Source organism: Penicillium taxi, assembly GCF_028828555.1.
Source record: "Penicillium taxi strain IBT 34144 chromosome Unknown utg000005l_segment0_segment0, whole genome shotgun sequence".
NCBI classification, from domain to species: Eukaryota; Fungi; Ascomycota; class Eurotiomycetes; order Eurotiales; family Aspergillaceae; genus Penicillium; species Penicillium taxi.
The window spans coordinates 5,007,865-5,027,680 of NW_026643207.1; the positions used below are offsets into that span (position 1 = coordinate 5,007,865).

Consider the following 19,816-nt stretch of genomic DNA (forward strand, 5'->3'; position numbering starts at 1 on the left):
TGAAGAGCTAAGAAAAACCATGGCAAGATAAATTGGAATATGAGTTATGTTGCAAGAAGTTTCAATTCCCCAAATCCACATGAGCTTCAGCTCCAGCAAGTAACATGATTCGTAATTTTACGTTGGATCCCTCAGCCAGACTTGGGAGCGAAGAGACGTTAGAACACGGATTGCCCCGCGGTCTCAAGTTGAGGATCGACTGCGGGGCAATCCGCGTTCCAAGTAAGGGCTCTACCTCGAATCTGTAAGTAAAAGTGCCACATGAAATAAAATGGGACCGGGGCTTCATGTGGGACTGACTGGAATCACGCCCCACAATGACAAGCTCATTTTTACTCTTCGAGGCCCCGTGAATGCGATATCTAGGGAGTAGTAACCCATCAGATCTCGCTCGAATTACTGATCCGTTGCTCCAATTGAACCCTATCCCAGAATGCTGGCCCGAGTTTTTTCCCGTACATTCCACCAGCCGTCGCGGTCATCATTGGTCCCTTCACTGCGTTTATCGACTCGAAATGTTCAGCGCGCACCAGCCTCAGTTCGATTTCTAGGTTCAATCAGCGCATTTGACTCGGTGGTCTTCAAAAATATATTTGGCACCGATCAAATCAGAGAGGTGAGCTTGACTTATTGATTTCCAGTCTACTCTACTCTTCTGAAGCACCATGAATGCCTGACTGACGATTTAGAATTTTCTGCCAGGTCTTCAGTGATAAAGCATACCTCTCACGATGTATTGACGCTGAAACCGCCCTCGCTCGGGCACAAGCAGCTTGTGGTGTCATTCCCCAGGAGGCAGCGGACTCCATAACCCAAAAGGCCGATGTTTCAACCCTGGACTTAGACAAGCTACGTGATGAGACCGAGATTGTTGGGTATCCTATTCTTTCTTTGGTAAAGCAACTCTCTGGAACTATTGGTGAACACGGGCGCTATTTGCATTGGGGAGCAACAACTCAAGATATCATGGACACGGCCAATATGTTGCAGATGAAAAAGGGTCTTGAAGTTGTTAGAGAGAAGCTCATCAACGTTATTTCTGCGCTTGAAAAGCTCTCAAGCGAACATAAGGCCACCCCAATGGCCGGTCGCACTCATTTACAACATGCTCTACCCGTTACATTTGGTTATAAGTGTGCCGTCTGGCTATCTAGCTTCTATCGCCACATGGAGAGGTTGGAGCAGCTCGAGTCTCGGTGTCTCTTGGTCCAGTACGGCGGTGCAGCAGGCACTCTGGCGTCTCTTGGCGCTGGCGAGGAAGGCGTTAAAGTTCGCAAAGCCATGGCATTGGAGACCGGATTACAGGATCCTCCCATCACATGGCATGTGGCTCGAGACGGTGTAGCGGAAATTGCCAATTTTCTTGCGCTTGTCGGAGGCTCTCTCGGCAAAGTCGCCCTTGACCTCATGATTATGTGTTCCAACGAGGTGGGTGAAGTGGCAGAGCCTTTTGTTCCCCACCGCGGCGCATCATCCACAATGCCACAGAAGCGCAATCCCATCTCTAGTGAAATAATGCTTGCTGCCTCCAAGTCGCTTCGATCCAATGCGAGTCTTGTATTGGATGCTATGGTGACGGACTTTGAGCGTGCATCAGGTCCTTGGCACCTAGAGTGGATTGCCATTCCCGAAATGTTTGTCATGGCTGTTGGCTCTCTTCATCAGGCAGAATTTGTGCTTTCTGGGTTGGTTGTGGAGCGCCAGCGAATGGTAGACAACCTATACTCCACGGGCGGCTTGATCGTTGGTGAGGCAGTCATGATGGGTTTGGCTCCATTTATAGGACGGCAAAAGGCGCATGATGTTGTGTATGATGGCTGTCGTCGGGCCATTGAAGAAAAGCTTACTCTGCTTGAGGTTTTGCTTGACATGCCGGAAGTGACAGAGAAAATCCCGAGAAAGCGACTTGAGGAGCTTTGTGATCCTGCCAACTACCTTGGGTCATCTCTAAGGATGGTAGAAGACACGCTAGCTTCTTCCGGTTCTTTCCAGAGGTCCTAGACGTGTCCAACTATCAACATGATGCGTATTCTTACTACGACACAGGGGAAGTGTACAAGTGTATATTCAGTTTCATTGCTGTTTATTGAGACCAAGTTGTTCATGTAAAGTCTTTAGTTTCCACAATATATTTCAAATTATTCCACAATTCTTGCTGTGTTTGCAACTAATCGGATTGAAGTGGTGTTGAATAGAAGACGTATCTTATAAGACTGAGTCTCACGTTCGAGATGAGTTCTCCCCAGTTTTAAGCCCACTAAGTTTAATCTGTTTGAAATCTCTTCATGCAGTTCCAGTCTCGTTCAAATATCCATATGCATCAGTCTTGGGGTATACTAACCAAGGAATCTGACTAATCATGCACTAAGCCAAATTGGGAATCGGTCCTTTGAAAGGATGTTGAAGTCCATAGGTGCTTACGTAGTGTAGTGGGGAGCCCTATGCAGCAGTACGTACCAGGAAGGCGGTTTACACACTTCACTTTTTGACTCCCTACTTTCATTGAACTTTCTTTCGTGGTTCTGGTTGGGTTTCCTTGGCCAATCGACCTGCATGTCCCGACTGTGCTGCCTACCTAGGTAGAGCGTTGCCCGTTTCAGTAGGTGAGTAGGTAAGGTTCGGGGGTGGTTTTGTTCGGCCATGTGTGATGAGAAGTTGAGTGGCAGCATTACTTTCCCATCAACCTTCTTCTCCCTTCCTTGCTCGGTGATTGCTACTGAATCACTTGTATTCATTGATTTTACAACTAAAGTAAAACACATACGAGCGGCGCACCTAGACCTACTTATGTTTTTCGAATCCCAATAACTCCATTTAAACCTATATAATACTAGTAAAAAAAACTATTGAATCGGTCGGTCAGGACAGTTTTCCCTCCTATGGCCAGGATTCCTGCATATTCCACATCGGCGTTGGGTTGGAGGCGCCTGTAAAGGCGCCTGATCCTCTAATGGTAAATTGGCATCATTAGGTTTAGGAGCAGTATTTGACGCGTCAAATAGGTCCATTCCCTCCCGAATTGTAACCCCCTCTACTACTGCCATTTGTCGATTTGGATGTGCTTTTTGCTTCCTTTTTTTCTCATGCGCGGCGCGTAAATCCCCATTTTCCTGGCGTAGAAGAGCATTCTCCTGATATAGGGTATTTGCACCTTTATTATCTGGTCTAATGCTCTCCTAGATGGCGATGGTGGTGTTCGAGATACTATGCGGAGTATAGCTTTATGTTGACGCCGTAAATCTTTTTAGGGGTTCTTGGTGTCCAATTTCGGCTTGAATCACTCCCCCTAGAAGGTGGTGGTGGTGGTGTTAGGACGCGCATAGTAAGCTTTTTAAGCACTCTACTAGGGTCAAGTGGCACGATTCCGGTCGCGGCGAACGCTTTAGATGCAGATTGAAGAGCTTCAATACGCGCGGTAGGGTATATCTCTAGGAAACCTCCCTTATTGATGTGGCTGAAGCCAAGCTCTACTCTAGACTCAACCAGCCGAGTATAAGAGCGTTTCAACACCGCAAAACACCCAACATCAAGAGGTTGTAGAAGATGTGAAGCATGCGCAAGCATACAAAGTGGTATAATATCATGTTTTCCCCATATCCGGTCGAAATCAGGGGTTAAATGGCTACCATGACCATCTAGGATTAGGAGTCGATACCGTCCTTTAGTACGCGCAGTAGCAGGTATAAAGAGCTTTTCAAGCCATCGGAGCCCTATTTGATCTGATGTCCAGCCATTCGGGCTTATCTCGATTCGCCAATTAGATGGTAAACCAAGGTCAGGAGCAAATCAGTTCTGCATCATTACCTTTCCTTTAAAGATGATACAGGGTGGAGGCGTGTAACCAGACGCGCCTAAACACTTAATAATAGTAACCCATTCACGGTTTTTAGGCTGTTTTTTGGCTCGTTTACTATAATAACCAGCTCTAGTAACCACTTTTGCGGTCGCACATCGTCCCATCGCGAATCCTGTCTCGTCGAAATTATAGATATCGTGCTTTCAACCAGTTTAGACCAATCATTTATCACATCATAGTCCTCTTGACGCGCACGTTGCCAATCGCGGGGTTTCGAATAGGTAGTTTGAATTTCAGGTAAACGTGTAGTAAAGTTGGTGACCTAGTTTTTACCGATCGTAAGAGGAGGGTTGGTTCCGCGGTCGGCGAGCAGGATATTGGCCATTCTACCAATATCTTTAGTCCTAGGAGCACATCCGCGATCATCTAGAGAGAAGACCCATTGAATTAATGAATCCTCTTCAAATTCAGTTAATTTATGGCCATTTGCACGTATTTCGAGACGAGATTGAACACCAGAGACACGGCGTCAGAGGGTTGATTCAGGTATATCAAATATAGCTGCAGCTTTACGCATTGACGGTATATCGCCATTCTTATAAGCTTGTAAAGCTAATAAGGCCCTATTCTCCTGATCCTGTTTATCTTGAATAACCAGAGCATTTAGGGGGGGGGGCATGGTGGGTAGTTGAAAATAGGAAACACGAAGCTGACGCGTAAAATTGGTGGGGTGCGCCACTCGGTTGTGTGCGCCGCTCGTATGTGTTTTACTTTATGAGGCTGTTCTATGTAAGAAGAAAATTAGTTAGTATTAACATTTTCGCGGCATCAGATTAAAAATCATTTAAGGAATTTGAGGATACAAATTATGTAAATACCGCGACGCGAAATACCTTATTATTCACCGCTTCGTGGGCTCCGAAAAAATAAAATACAGTATTTATGCGCACCGCGCTGGTCACTTGGGTCTTCGAGAACTAATTTCAGTGATTGACAATCAATCTATGTCTCATAATCCTTAAAATCCTCAGCTATCTTGAAGCTAGCTTCGGTCATCGACTTGAGCTCCTCAATACTCATTTCCGGCACCAATTCCCGGAGGACTAAGCCCTCGGGTGTACAGTCAAAAACAGCAATATCCGTGATTATCCTAGAAACACACCGTTGCCCAGTGAGGGGGAAAGTGCAGGCTATGTTGTTTCGCGTTAGCAAAAGATAGTTTCAAACTGTTTCCTTCGTAGTGATTCTGAATACTCACATTCCATGATTTTAGGGTTTCCCTTCCGATCGACATGCTCCTTAGAGGAAGAATCAGCAATGTACTCGGTCTTTCTTTGAAACGAAACAATGAGAGAAGAATTGACCTACCATAGTGATAATCACCCTCGTCTTCTCCGGGTTAGCTACCAAGTCCATTGCTCCGCCAATGCCCTTGACCTTTCCGGGCAGCATGAAATTAGCTAGATCTGGAGTGCATAAGTCAGCAACTTCTTCCATGAAGACCAGCAATGCGCTACTTCAACTCACCTCCATATGAGCTAACCTGCAAGGCACCCAGCATTGTCACATCGATTTTACCAGCACGGATCATTCCGAAGCTCTCGTGACTGCCGAAAACCGACGCGCCTGGGTTCAGTGTAACCGTCTCCTTGCCAGGGTTGATGAGATCTGGGTCTTCTTCGCCCTTGATTGGGTAGGGACCCATTCCTAGAATACCGTTCTCGGATTGCAGTATAACTTCGATTCCGTCTGGCACCAAGGCTGGTGTAGCAAGGGGAATCCCAATTCCCAGATTGACGTACATACCGTCCTTCAATTCCTTGGCCGCTCGCTTGATAATTCGCTCTCGTTTGTTCGTATCTTTGGAACTAGAAGCTGCGCGGTGATGTGTCAGTAACAGATGCTCCGTCACGCTTGTGCGTGTTCTTACCAGTCGCTACCACTTCTTCCGGGGATTTCGCCAGTGTGAGCTTCTCGATCTTTTTCGGCTCCGTGCTTAGGATGACTTTGTCAACATAGATGCCCTGTAATTGGATGTTTTCGGGTGCGATATCCCCAACTTCGACAATCTCATCCGCCTCCACGATGGTGTATTTGGCGTTTTTCGCCATCACTTCATTGAAGTTGTTCTGCGCTTTTCGAAATGTGCAGTTGCCTAGTCGATCTGCCTTGTTGACCTTGACAAGGGCTACATCACCGAAGAAAGACTCTTCCATGACGAAATACTTTCCGTTGAACTCACGAGTCTCCCTTGGCTTCGACATGACAGCGACTGTCTTATCTGGGTTGTACCGGACGGGAAGCTCACCCGTTTGCACTGAACAATTTGCCGTCAGAACTAGGCCATGCCGCATAAATCGCTCGAAGCCGGAATGGAAGAAGACCTACCTATAGTCCCGAATGCTGCTGGTGTGTAAAAGGCTGGCACGCCAGCGGCTCCTGCAGCACACCTTTCAGCGATAGTTCCCTGCGGGAGCAGCTCAAGGTCGAGCTTTCCCGTGATGTATTGGCTCTCGAAGAGTTGGTTCTCCCCGACGTAGGAAGCAATCATTTTGCCGATTTGTCCCGTTTCAAGCAACTGTCCTACAACTCAATGTGTTAGCAGTTTTCTGCAGGATAGCTCAAATTTATATGTGCGTGCCAGATGTTACCTACCGAGTCCAACACCTGGCATGCCGGCATTATTAGATACGATGGTCAAGTTCCCGAGGTCTTTACGATCTCGAATACTGTTGATCAAAGTAGCAGGCACCCCTGAGAAGCCGAAACCGCCGACAAGAATCATAGAGCCGCTTCGAACATTTTCGATGGCTTCATCCGCGCCCACGCAAATCTTGTCTATCCTGAGACGATGACAAGATACCGAAAACATCCTTTTAGGCCCATACGATTGGCACCATCTTAAAGCTCCAAGGACCGGTCTTTGCATATTGTTGATGAGTCAGTTGTGAAGTGAATTGAATTCTCGGTCCGCGTGTAGGCCTAAGATAGTCTGGTAAAATAAAAGACTTCACACAAGGCTCGAAGTGTGCTCCTTGATTGTGGAGTTTGGTATGTACCTTCTATTTGTTCCAGTGGTTTGCACACATCCCCACATGATCATCTATGTGGGTTTGTCGTTGCTTTCCGGTCGATTCGCCCCTTCCCCACACAACTACCACCATACTCACATGAGGTAGACTTCTGAAATTTGGGAACCATTCCACTTTATCGAAGATTATTGTGTACCACTATTGTGTCTCCGTAGATAGCATGTAAAAAAAAGAACAAGATTATGATAGGATGACATTGGCCACCAGCGTCCGAGTATGGACAAGTCCCACATAGATGGGGCGTACTTCGGCTAGAGTGCTCCTTGAACGTTATAGCAACCTGGTTTATCTTACCCTCCAACCCAACCTGCTTGATTTTGATCTGAATCTAAGGAACCACGTGACTTATCGCACGGCATGAATTTTTTGAGTGGCAGAGGAATCCTTTTGGACGGCGCGCGTCGGCTTGTCCCTGTGCGCACTTCCTTGCAACGCACATATCCATTCACCAAGGGACACACGGCGCATTTCAGTTCTGCAAAATTGCCCAAGCTCCCTCTTCACGGAATTCGAGTTCTGGATCTGTCTAGGGTTCTAGCTGGTGTAGGTCTCAGCATACGACTTGATTCAGCCTGATCATTGTGTGGTTTTGCTAAGATTATAAAACAGCCATATTGTACCCAAATACTGGGGGATTTAGGGTAAGCTCTCAGATGTGGCTTCTTCAATGGCTTGAGAAGATGATTAACCCTATTTTGCTCCAATTTAGGGCCGAAATCGTCAAAATCGAGCATCCCACCCGAGGTGATGATACACGGGCATGGGGCCCGCCGTATGCTCCATACCAAGACAAATCTGGAGGCGAGAGTGCCTACTATCTTGCCGTGAGAAACTCCCCCTTTCATTTTGATTACATCTTTTTTTTCACTCTCGTAAATTTCGAGAGGTCAACCGATACTGTGATTGACTCGGATTACTTACGCAATCCTATCAGGCAAATCGAAACAAGAAGTCTCTGGGACTCTCATTCAAAGAACCCAAGGGTGTTGAAATTCTGCATAAGCTTGCCGCAGAAAGCGACGTGATTGTGGAGAACTATCTTCCTGGAACTTTGGCAAAGTACGGCTTAGATTACAAAACTCTATCAAAGCTCAACCCTCGATTGATTTATGCAAGCATTACGGGATACGGCCAGACGGGCCCGTACAGCAATCGTCCTGGCTTCGATGTCATGGTAGAAGCGTGAGTGCGAACAAGCGACATGATAATTGCATCCAACAGAAGAGGCATCTGGATTAACTAATTCGATCAAATAGGGAAATGGGATTGATGCATATCACGGGCAGTAGAAATGGGCCACCTGTCAAGGTCGGTGTTGCCATTACTGACCTTACAACGGGCATGTATGCTGCGAACAGCATTCTTGCCGCTATCATTGAGCGAGCCAGTTCCAACGAAGGACAGTACTTGGACGTTTGTCTGAGTGACTGTCAGGTTGCGACCCTGAGCAACATGGCTGAGTCGGTATTAGTTACCGGTGAAAGAGATACTGGGAGATGGGGCACTGCGCATCGTAAGTTCATATGCTTGCATTTTCCCCTCAAACTTGACCACTGACAAATGGCGACCGGCCAACGCAGCATCTGTCGTGCCTTACCGAGCTTTCAAGACATCTGATGGTGATATTTTGATCGGAGGTGCAAACGATCGACTCTTTGGTTTGCTCTGTAATGGCCTAGGTCATCCGGAGTGGGCAACAGACAGCCGCTTCGCCAACAACGCTTCCCGCGTTTTGAACCGAGATGTCTTAGAGCCCATGATTGAAGGCGTTACTTCAAGTAAATCCACAAAAGAATGGCTGGGTCTCTTTGAGGGCACGGGCTTACCCTACGCCAAGGTCAACGATCTCAAAGATACCCTCACACATGAGCACGGTAAGCTCTGCCCCAGCTGTCCCGCTACCTTCTCATGAGAGATTTCTAGGGAAATTATGTGACTAACTTGGTATTAGTACTTGCAAGAAACATGATTGTTGAAGTTGAGCATCCAGCCTGTGGCACACTTAAGCTGCTGAACAGTCCTGTGAAGTTCTCGCGGACACAGCCTACTATTCGATCACCACCGCCACTCCTTGGTCAACACACAGATGAACTTTTGAAGCATCGTCTTAGGCTGAATGAGAATGAGATCAAGCAGTTGCGAGAGGGAGGAGTTGTGTCGTGAGAATTTGTTGCCTTCTGATGTACAATTGGCGAATTAGATCTACATCATCTATATTCACGAACAGCTTACTATAGTTCAAACTCTTTGTCCAATTTCATCTATATGGAGCACATCTCTGGAAACATCAAATGCGACTTTCATAAATTTGATTAATCGCTTTTGAGGCTGTTGTCGAGTCCGTATCTAGGGCATAAAAATTTCGAACCTTGGTATTTTACCGATGAAAGACTACGTATGACATTTAATATTATAATTCTCTTACAATCCGTGGTGAAATTTGGCCTATAGGTCAAAGTTATACAAATGATCAGTTCAATGATAGTTCAAATAGCTGAGAAAGAGGAGAGAGAGCTAAGCAGGTTTATGTATGTATAGGAAATTAGTCAAACCATTAAAACACTAGAAATACACCAAGCCAAATCTTTTGGAGATACGCCAATTTTCTCGATAGGAGAAAATACTTATTCTGAACTAAGTCTGAAACAGGGAGGTGGCCTTGAGGGCGTAGTCCGTCAGCGCAACTAGCATCAGGTAGATGCGGGGGTGGCACACAAGTCCCACGTCAGTTCCATGTATCTTGTGAGTTTGTTTCGAAGTAAACTCAAAAGATGGGCCTACTCATTCATGTGGAGGGTGTGGGGGAATGCCCAAGTGTAGTGTGGGTGTGGGGGATGTGGAGCACACGAACGGATTGCATAGATCACAGAACCTCTCTCCCACTGCGCTTTGTAAATAAAAGCTGCAAGAAACTTCTTCCTGGGTAAATTCTCTTTTGACATATCTTATTTGAATTCCAGCTTCCGCTCTCACTTCACCCTTTTTAATGCTACCTGTTGTCATCATCGGAGGCGGTCCCATTGGACTTGTCTCATCTATCCTTTTGTCTCTTCAGAAAGTGCCCCACGTCCTCTATGAGCGCTATCCGTCCACATCCGTCCATCCTAAAGCTTGTGGCTTAAATCAACGTACACTCGAAATCTTTCGACACATTGGCGTTGAAGACGAAGTGCTGAAAGAAGGCGCCCCGGACAACACCTACAGCCGAACTGCTTGGTATACTAGCCTGGGCCCAAATGGAAGAGAGATCCATTCCAGAGATGCATGGGGAGGTGGCAGATATCGGCCTTCGTTTGAAGATGCCAGTCCTTCGTCCTATGTCATGCTGCCCCAGATCCGTCTCGAGCCAATCTTGCAGCGTCGCGCTTTGGAGCTGAATCCCGATGGGATCAAATATTCCTCGGAGGTTTTGAAGGTCGAAGAGAATTCAAACAGCGTTATTGTTAAGGTGCGGGGCCCAGATGGAGTCGCCTTTGATGTGGAAGCGAAATATGCACTAGGGGCAGATGGAGGAAGAATGGTGACAGACTGGCTTGGCATCCCATGGGAAGGCGAACATGACATCTTCGATATGGTGTCTGCCCATTTTAAAGCACCCCTGAGTCTTCATCATCCTGAGTCAAGGGCTTTCATAAGCTGGTTCATCAATCCAGCAACGGGAGGTAGCATCAAATCTGGTTACATGTACCACTTAGGTCCGTATCCCCAAAAGCCAGAGACCGAAGAGTGGTATTTTGGATGTGCCATGCTTCCAGACGATCCCGATCGATTTGATACAGCTTCTATGATTAAAAGAATTTCGAAAACACTCGGCGTGACTGACTTGAATATTAACCTATTAAGTATCAGTCATTGGATGGTTGCTAGTATCGTAGCCCAAAGGTTCCGGAGCAAACTTAACCGCGTGTTTCTGGTTGGTGATGCCGCCCACCGTATTCCCCCTTGGGGTGCCTTGGGAGTGAACACAGGCGTGCAGGATGCTTTTAACTTGATCTGGAAGCTTGCATTTGCTCTACGGGGTGATCAAAAAGACGTCGACACACTGCTAGACTCTTATGAAGCTGAGCGTCGCCCAATCGCCCTACGCGTTGCCCAGTCAAGTCTGCTGAATCTGAAGAGCCATGCTGGTGTTATGGATAGGGCTATTGGTCTATCTGTGGAACAAACATACGAGGAAAATAGTGCTGCCATTGATATATCCCTTGATCCCACCAGCAAAGAGTATCCACAGAGACAGGTCCTCATTGGCAAAGCTCAAGAGATCTTGGATAGTGAGTTCGGTGCTCATGGGACAGAAGTTGGATGGTTCTACCCCTCGGTGGATGTCAAGGGAGAAGGAAAAAAGAACAACCATGACGGACAGATCAAGCCGGATGGGACCTTCGATGAGCTGATTTACCATCCTTCTACAATCCCCGGTCATCACGTTCCTCACGCTTGGCTACAGCGGGCTGATATGACTGTCTCTACCAGAGACTTGATTGTCCCCACTCAATTCGTTCTATTTACTCAAACAGTAGGCGCTTGGGATTGGGCCCAAAGCACCCTTGTGAAGATTGAAGTGATAGACGCAGGGGATGGGTGGACAGACCGAGATGGCGTTTGGCAAAAGGTTTGCAATGTCAGCAAATATGGTGCTATTTTGGTTCGTCCAGATGGTATTGTCGCGTGGCGTGGAGAAGGATGCGACTCTACACTGTCTGCGCTCTTGAAGCAACTAAATTCTGCCAATCCTGTTTCGAGCTCCCTGTGACAACTTTTTTTGATTATCACTACAGCCCAAATGTACTTCATTTTTGACTCTTGTATAAAGCCATGGGAAAAGAGGGAGATAGAAGTATTTGCCTGTCAAGATAAATTGCATAGCCTTTATCTAGGTTTGGGTTTTCTTTCTATATGTATGTGTCAAAGGAGTATACAGGCAGGGTGGAAGGGTTTCCCTAATTCAATTCAATTCAATTCAATTCAAAGTTCAATTAACCCGATCGAGCTATACTAGTCGCGTATATGCTATGCAGGCGCTTCATCCGTCTGAAGCATGAACTTGTGTCCAACGCCATCCCGAAATCAAATACAAAAGAAAATCTGGGCAGTTGCCCAACAGGTAAATTTCCACCTTGCCTCTTCCCACTCACCATTTCCCTCTGTGCCACTCCTGTAGAATCTCTGTATTCTCTCCCTAGTTGGCGTCTTCCTCTGTTCCCTTCGTCGGTTGCGTTCTTGTTGTATTTTCGATGTCGATTCCTAGGTGCTCGGTGCCCAGGTTTTCACGGTGTCGTTACCCATCGTCTTCCCCTCCTGCTCCTATGGCTGCTAGGCCTATCTGTTCTTGGTCATCCTCGTCCGGATCTGGCTCAATTTCAACATGCCGGAACTGGCCAAGGAGGCCTGTTTGGTGCATGAAGTTCGCGATGTAGCGTATCGCCTGTGGGTGGTTCATTAGTGCGTCCTAGTCTAAGCGCTTTTCCGCGTCAAGGTCAGTCGCATTGATCTTTCTCCGGAGCCAGACTCTTTCCTCTATGTATAACGGACGCTGGAGAAGGATGTGCATCGGAGTCTGCGATCCTTTGTCGCAGCTATACCGATCAGAATCAATCTCGTTGATAGAGGTCGGCACGGATACATATCCGTAAGATTTTGGATTATTCGTATCCGTAACCGTAGTCGAGAGCTTCTTGTCCCCAATTTACCCTAGTGGAATTGAGCCCTATGGGATACCACACCTATACATCCGTCCTCTAGTAGCCTTCTCATAATAGTTCTTTTCTTGTTTACAGTAGCCCAACCGCATTGGACTCTAACCCTTATAATTACAACTCTTCTCTCTTAAGCAACTGAAGACCCTTGAGATGGCTCCCACCACAAGGCAACGAGGAGCTACTTAGGACTCCACTCCTGAAAGAGGACTTCCGGCCACAGAAGAAGAAGCCCGACCTCCTACCGAACCAACCTCTGATCGCTCAACTCTCCCTAGCGATCCCCAGCCGAATATGGCCGAAATTCTATAAACTATCCACCGCCTAGAGGGAGAAATCCAGAAACTAAAAAACCTAGTCCTAAACCCTCAAGACTTAGTCGACTCGCTAGCCAGCTCGGCCTATAGCGTCGCCACCTATAGAGATCCTAGGAATGCTAGCACCCCTGCAGGGATCCGACCTAGAGAGTTTCTCGATTCAACTCTAAGTCACCCTCCTTCTGATCAAAACCCTTGTCGGACCCCTTGGATGGGCAAGAGCCCTCAGCTCAAGTTCGATGGCCTCGAAAAATTCGACACCTCCTTCTCCCTACACCAGAGATCTATGTGGCTCAGAGATGTGGAAGGAACTTTCTCTCGAGCAGACTACATCGGACTACCAGACTATGATAGGATTATCTCCTCCCTCCAATTCTTTAACTAGGAGGCCAGGTCTCGTTATTATAATGCGACCGAGCATCTACCAATCGACTATCCCCTCCGTTCTGACTAGGCCACCTTTAAAAACTAGACTAAATGCTTATGCTAGAAGTACGTAGTCGCCCCTCTACTATCCCGGAGAGCTTATAAGAGAGCTAGATAGCTCCTAAATTAGCACCCGCTAGACTTCGATAGGCACCTTAAAAACCTTAAGAATGAACTTGATCTAGTTAATCATTAATCCTCTCAAAGAATTGCGTTTTGCTGTTTGGTTGCCTTTTTCGGCCGCAGGTGAGGCCGAAAAAGGCCGTCTTTCAGCAACCTCTCTCCGCCACGCTCCCGCCTCCTTCGACCACGCACCACACCACTCACGAGTACGTGCCTCAGGCTGCGATTTCATGCGCGCTGACATCCTTGGTTCCCCGAGGGCTCCTTAGTAGCTCCACCACGCCTACTGGGGAGGGAGGCGCCGAAAATGGCCTCCTTCAGCACCACGCCAGCTGCACTCTGGCCAGCTCCCAGCTGCCATGGCTATAAATATCCCCTTCCCACCCATCTCCCGTCCATCACTGTCCTCACTTCGACTCAAACACCACTCCAAAAATCTCCCTCTGATCTTCCGTCGTGCTTTCTTCTATTCAGTCGTGTCGTGCGTTAACACATCTCGAGCTCCGAGGTCGTTCCTTCGCACGGTCGGCGAAATCTAATAGCCATGTATCGTCGGAGGACGCCCAATACCGGCAACCACGGGATCACGAGCGAATCCTCTTGTACCTCTCCCATCGATACCGACAATGATAGACCGTTCGAGCCCGATTCCTCTGAGACCGATCTCACCGAGCCGGAGCGCTCCCCTCCAGCGGGTCGAACGATTGCTCGGAAGAAGCCAAGCCCAAAGACTGGAACAAAATTGTTACCAACAGACCTGTCGAATGTGAAACGTGTCCACCAGGCCCGATACCAAGTCCCCGATGATGATGATGACACAGATGAGGACCTGGCCCAAGTACCGGAGGATTACGGCCGATCTAACAAAACAAAGAAGTTGAAACTTCGACTGAAAGAGCGTTGGGCTTGGTAGGTGATCAGGATATCGTTGAAAGCTTATACTGTGTTAATATTAACTGACCGACTTGCCTCATTTCAGGTACTGCCAAATGAAAGCAATGGAACCATCCACTAATCACAAGTAGGGGGTTGCGGAGGATGCACTGCGTGAGGCGTCACCAAATGACATGCATCGATTTCTTAATTGGTGTCTGAAGCTGGAGTACAGTCCCGATGGTCGCCGCCAGAAAGGCTATACAAAGGCCAGCGCCCTAGAAGCGGATTGGAAGTACTTCCGAATTTACTACCAGCGAGTTACCAAAATCGAGATGAGTAAAGAGATGGGCGAGGCCGTTCGCACGGTTTGTTTTCGACCTCCCCCTAATCGTCTGCAGGAGGCCTGCGCTAACAAAGATTGACAGGGCATGAGATACTTGGTGGATAAGCGCGGTCTGAACAAACAACCGCGCGCAAATGTCCCAGTATATATCGAAGATATGATTCCATTCAATGAGACAATTCTTCAAACACGGGAGAAGCTATTCCACTTAGGGTTTCAGCGCATTATCCTATGTCTATACAACACTATTAGGTTATTTACCATCAACCGAAAACAGGCAATGCTTGACCTTCAGTTCAAGCATCTACAAATATCGCTCCAGCAGGATCCGCATGGAGGACCTCCGAAGCCGATGATCGAACTCGAGCCCCAGTTTGTGAAAAGCGTCCTAGGCATGTCGAAGCTGTAGGTGGCACCCGAGTCATATTTGTTTGCTACAATCAGACTGACTGATCAATATTACTTAGCAACACGTTCGCGCTACCTGAAATTGTCTACGGCGTGTCACTTGTCTTCAGCCCGCATGTCATACTCTTCATCATATTATTTTATGTTCACGCCTTTGAAGCGCCTTATTTAACATCGATGGAAGACCTTCGGAGACTGCTTGTCGAGGGTGGTCGACAGGAAATGCTACTTCCCTTGAGTAAAGAGATGGATAATTACTATGTCTTCCCGAAGGTCGAGGTGATCTGTGGCCAGCCCCGCATTTTATGGGAGACACCCATGGATGGAAGCACACTCGACGCACAGCTCAGGACATCCAGTGAGATACACGGCTTCCTTAATCATTTTTTTCTCTCACCAATTCCGATACGGAGGAGGTGATTTACTGGATAAGAGTGGTGAGTGGACTATCAATCCCCAAGTTTTCTCTAGATGGGCGAACTAAGTCTTTTGTTTAGGTTTCGTCAGTAAAGCACAGCGTAATGTGATCATGGCCCACGCCACTAGCAGAACGTTTATCAAACATTATCGTCCCCGTCGGCATACTGGTTTACAAGAAATCATGTGCGGCCTCAATCCAGACGAAGAATTCTTAAAGGCTGTGACCCGGATGAGCCGTTGGATTGATCGGCGGCGACCACGATACCTGAGCGACGCTGATCGAGAATCAGTGGAAAAAGACCCAGAACTGCAATCAGCCATATACTGGCAAGTCGATTTAGAGACCCAGTGCGCTGATCGCTCTCACAACCCAGCACTGCGGGCGATGCTGGAGGACCAGAAGCGTCAAGTCCACAATCTGCGCCGGCGTCTGCAAGACAAACGGCGGAAAGAAACACGCCGCGAGTTCGGTCGGAAAAAGGCGGTGATTGACATTGAAAGACAGTTGACTGGTGGGGCTGTCAGTGATGAGCCTGCGCGCGAGGTATTGCGGAAGAAGTTTGAAATGCCATCGGAGCAGATTCTTCTCGTGGAGACGTTCTTTACTTGGCCCACCACCGATTCATTAGAAGACGAGTGGACGCGGCGCAACAAAGCTGTTGCTGCTGGAATACAATATTGCGGTTTTCAGGAGGGTGGGCCCCTTAGGGGACGACGGAAGCGCTCTGCCCCGTCCGACAATGAGGATGTCGTTCCCTCACCGCCAGCTCGAAAGAAAAAGGCTGATTCGCCGCCAACTACGTCGTGGGAGAAGGGACACACCGCTAGCGGGAAACTTATCCCGAATGCAGAGCAAACATTCGCATGCTTCCAATGTCCCAAGGCATACTCCGACTATAATGGAGTGAGGAGGCATTTTAGGGGTTCACACTTGATGGACCGAAGATGTAATGTTTGTGATCTTTTCGTCCTGCACGAGATGCACTTGCGGAGGCATGCTTCTGAGGCCCATGGTCTTCGAACATGAGCGTCAGATTCTACTTTTGCGATCTTCGAGTCCCCTGCACCAGTTCTTTGTTTCTCCATTTGGACACAATTGGCGGAGCCTCGGTTGGGTTGGTGACTATTTTATTAAAGCGTACATTATTGGTCGCGATTATCTAGAGCTACTGGAACAGAATTCCATCGTAGTCGTTTCGACCTTTTGATTGATGGGTCATAATAAATCGACTGCATTCCTCTTCATCCCTGTATTACTTTTCGTGACTTTGGGGAAGGATGGGACGACGCTCGGGACGGGAACAAAATACTGAAGACTACTAATTAAGTTGAGACACAAAGCCTACGGACAGCGATATGCGCCCCTAGTTATAGGATAGAGTCATCAATTGATGTCTTTTACAACTTTAGGTGCCACTTCAGATGTCATTGGTTTTGTGAGAAGGCTGCATGCAGACAAAAGAAAGCTCTTTAATAAGCAACGGTGCTCCGCGTGGGACTTTTGCCAAGTTGGCTTTGAAAAGGGTTGATTGGTCCATGCTACCTTCGATCGGCTGCCTATGGGAACTGCGCCCGTAGTTTCCGGGCCTACTGATGCGTTCCTAAACTCTGCTAGCGCGTCACGTCTCGACACGTATTGGATTTCCACCTGGGCAGTGATCATTGATTTTAAAATACTGCACGGGACTAAATATATATACTAAATATACACAGAACTACTAGTAACAGTGCTACTATTCTATCGGCTTCGGTCTTGGGAATCACCCGAACTGTTGCCGAAGTAGTAACTCGTGTTAATCACGCATTCAAACATGACTAGCTCGAAAACTCTCACTGTCTTTATAGACCCGATGGTCTCCTCTCCACTTCTAAGAAACTTGCATATTGACATTGAAACCGGACTCAGCAGCCTCAGTCCGAATCTCGATTATATATATCATTATACTTCCTTAGTGCCTGGGTTTCAAGCAGACTTGGGTCGAGCCCCTGAAAACGACTCGGACTCAAAGCCTTCAGCAGGACCTCATCTTGAGGGTCGACCTGCTTCGTCCCCCGACAGATTTCCCTCGATATTAGTTGAGCAGTACCAGCAGCAGTGGTAACCCAGATTGCAGCGCACAACCACAAATTAGATATACCAGGCACCTCACCCGCAAGCGGGAGATTATCGGGAGTCACTGAGAAGATACCATTGAAGGGACGTTTCTCCTCTAGATTGGCGCTGGGCCCACTAAGCAGGAACTCCTGACCATTTTCCAAATAGGATGCGGCTTCGGACAGAACCTGTTCAAAGTCGGAAGGCCATGCGCCGATCGCTGCCCTGGTTGGGTTCGCCTGGAGGGGTGGGTGGTTGTAACTGCCTAGCCCGTCGCGATCGCCGTGATCTCTGGCATAGACGTGATGATCTAACCAGCGCACGAATGGATATGCCGGACCGCACCGGGGAGGGCGAGGGAGAGTGAAGGTGTATGGGTGTGCGACTGGGATAATAGGGACCGGATTTTGGAATACGTCGCTCATCAATGATGCAGTCCAAATACCAGTGGCGAGAATGGTCAGGCTGCCATTCAGTTGGATATCCCCGTGCGAAGAACGCAGGGCAGTCAGTTGATCGCCCGTGGATACAAGGCCCGTGACTGTGGTTTCCAGGAATTTGACGCCCCTCGCCCGAGCCTCACTGATGTAGTAACGGGTAATGGTTTGGGCATTAGCTGTTCCATCCGAGGGGAAAATTAGGCCCGCCTGAACACGTTTGGCGTCAATAAAGTCGGGAGCCAAGGAGGCGGCTCTGTCTGGTGTAATGATCTCGGCGGAGAGACCAGATGATCGCGCTAGGTCGCATCGGCGATGCAGTGTCTCGACGCCATCGGGTGTTGACGACAGTTCCAACCCTCCTACGACATTGAACCCACCAGGGACTTTCATGTACGCAGAAACGGTTTCTTTGGCAAGGCTGGTCAGTACGGGCGACTCATTGAGCTGGCCCACAAAGCCTGGAGCGTGGCCCGTAGATCCTAGGAGTTCATCGAGGGATTTGTCGATGAGGACAATTTCAAGGTCTGTGTTTTTTTCATTCGAGAGAAAGTAGGCGAGGGAGGCGCCGACTATTCCGCCTCCGACTATAAAGACGCGACGGGGAGAAACCGAGTCATTCAAATCGGGAACTCGCACGGTTGACGACATTGTATGGCTGGTACGTGTTGGAAGTGACACATCATGGACCAGATCGACAAGCTCTAGCAGATTTTAAACTCGTTCTAAAAGTAGATAGGCCGATATCGGATTATTGATGGGTTTGAGTATCCGGCGATAGCCGAAAGGTCTCAGTCATTAATGGGGAGAACGAGCGCGTTTACGATGGATCCAAGAGGCGTTAAGACTTGTCACTTGGCGTTGGGTACACATTTCTACGAGTGGCATCATACAATCTTAATGATGCATTCTAGTAAATAATACAAATACATGTTGTTGGTAAACTATATGATCAAACTCTGCAGGACCATCAAGAGTGAGCTCAACAAACGTCATCACATATATCGAGCCAACCGTTCATTGAACTCCGCCAGAACGCGAGAGAGTGAGCCGCTTAAAGCGAGCACACAGCTCCGCCTCGTCGGCCAAGTAGAAGGACCGCTATCCGTGGCTTTCGTTCCACTGATCATTGCCGCACCTGTTACGGGGATTGCTGACTTTGGGGAGATTTCGCCTTCCAGCTCGTTGACCGACCCGACCGCCTACGTCGAAAAACACGTCCTGACTCTTTTGCTTGAAGACCCGCGTTTGAACACAGCGTAGGTCGGATTTGTTTCGATGATTTTTGAAAATGGCCATATATTGCTCACACGCTGCCAAGCGACCTTCCCGGTTCTGCATCCGTACCGCAGTATCCTTCGATCTATCGACCTCTTGCTTGAGCTCTTCTATGCGTAGCTGAGCTGCTCGAAGGTGTTCGTCCTTCAGGTGGATCATTTGAACAAGGTTACCATTTTTCTCATGCAGCCGTTGTAGACGGCTCGTCATAGGGGCATTTGCAAGCATTAAACAATCATGATCGTGTTTGATCTTTCCAATGAAATTGTCAAGGCGACGTAGACGAAAAGACCTCCTCGTCTCCGGTATCCAGTGACAGTGCGCGAATCGATAGTTGTCTGGAGGGGGGAAGGCAGCGGTAGAATAATAGGTCTCCGCGCTCTGTGAAGTCATGACTCTGAGCTGATGTCTGTGGGACTGAAATGTGCAAAGGAAAATGGCATAGACATTGAAAGACTCTCCTCGGGGTCTTCTAGCAATCAAACAACCCGTGGGCAACTTAGCCAGAA

At 48.0% G+C, this 19,816-nt stretch overlaps 8 protein-coding genes across 8 annotated transcripts; 5 read left to right on the plus strand and 3 right to left on the minus strand.

Moving 5' to 3' along the window:
• Positions 1-104: 104 nt before the first annotated feature.
• N7495_009132 (class-II fumarase/aspartase family protein) lies at positions 105-2,001 on the plus strand (the record flags this gene model as incomplete). Its single annotated transcript, XM_057211783.1, has 2 exons — positions 105-180; positions 719-2,001. 2 exons carry the CDS (start codon positions 105-107, stop codon positions 1,999-2,001), a joined length of 1,359 nt encoding a protein of 452 aa, XP_057061326.1.
• Positions 2,002-4,798: 2,797 nt separating this feature from the next.
• On the minus strand, positions 4,799-6,668 carry N7495_009133 (3-oxoacid CoA-transferase; the record flags this gene model as incomplete). The annotated part of the gene is made up of 7 exons (XM_057211784.1): positions 4,799-4,986; positions 5,055-5,094; positions 5,165-5,262; positions 5,324-5,671; positions 5,727-6,113; positions 6,185-6,379; positions 6,452-6,668. 7 exons carry the CDS (start codon positions 6,666-6,668, stop codon positions 4,799-4,801), a joined length of 1,473 nt encoding a protein of 490 aa, XP_057061327.1.
• A 577-nt stretch (positions 6,669-7,245) lies between these two features.
• Positions 7,246-9,051, plus strand: N7495_009134 (CaiB/BaiF CoA transferase family protein; the record flags this gene model as incomplete). Its single annotated transcript, XM_057211785.1, has 7 exons — positions 7,246-7,431; positions 7,498-7,529; positions 7,598-7,712; positions 7,823-8,070; positions 8,145-8,401; positions 8,469-8,762; positions 8,840-9,051. The coding sequence occupies 7 exons, from the start codon at positions 7,246-7,248 to the stop codon at positions 9,049-9,051; spliced, it is 1,344 nt and encodes a 447-aa protein (XP_057061328.1).
• An 823-nt stretch (positions 9,052-9,874) lies between these two features.
• N7495_009135 (uncharacterized protein) lies at positions 9,875-11,641 on the plus strand (the record flags this gene model as incomplete). The annotated part of the gene is made up of 1 exon (XM_057211786.1): positions 9,875-11,641. One exon carries the CDS (start codon positions 9,875-9,877, stop codon positions 11,639-11,641), a length of 1,767 nt encoding a protein of 588 aa, XP_057061329.1.
• A 1,867-nt stretch (positions 11,642-13,508) lies between these two features.
• Positions 13,509-13,694, minus strand: N7495_009136 (uncharacterized protein; the record flags this gene model as incomplete). The annotated part of the gene is made up of 1 exon (XM_057211787.1): positions 13,509-13,694. The coding sequence occupies one exon, from the start codon at positions 13,692-13,694 to the stop codon at positions 13,509-13,511; it is 186 nt and encodes a 61-aa protein (XP_057061330.1).
• Positions 13,695-13,757: 63 nt separating this feature from the next.
• Positions 13,758-16,524, plus strand: N7495_009137 (DUF3435 domain-containing protein; the record flags this gene model as incomplete). Its single annotated transcript, XM_057211788.1, has 7 exons — positions 13,758-13,903; positions 13,952-14,288; positions 14,476-14,691; positions 14,752-15,074; positions 15,137-15,435; positions 15,491-15,514; positions 15,575-16,524. The coding sequence occupies 7 exons, from the start codon at positions 13,758-13,760 to the stop codon at positions 16,522-16,524; spliced, it is 2,295 nt and encodes a 764-aa protein (XP_057061331.1).
• Positions 16,525-17,408: 884 nt separating this feature from the next.
• Positions 17,409-18,680, minus strand: N7495_009138 (NAD(P)/FAD-dependent oxidoreductase; the record flags this gene model as incomplete). The annotated part of the gene is made up of 1 exon (XM_057211789.1): positions 17,409-18,680. One exon carries the CDS (start codon positions 18,678-18,680, stop codon positions 17,409-17,411), a length of 1,272 nt encoding a protein of 423 aa, XP_057061332.1.
• Positions 18,681-18,977: 297 nt separating this feature from the next.
• N7495_009139 (uncharacterized protein) lies at positions 18,978-19,292 on the plus strand (the record flags this gene model as incomplete). Its single annotated transcript, XM_057211790.1, has 1 exon — positions 18,978-19,292. The coding sequence occupies one exon, from the start codon at positions 18,978-18,980 to the stop codon at positions 19,290-19,292; it is 315 nt and encodes a 104-aa protein (XP_057061333.1).
• Positions 19,293-19,816: the final 524 nt, after the last annotated feature.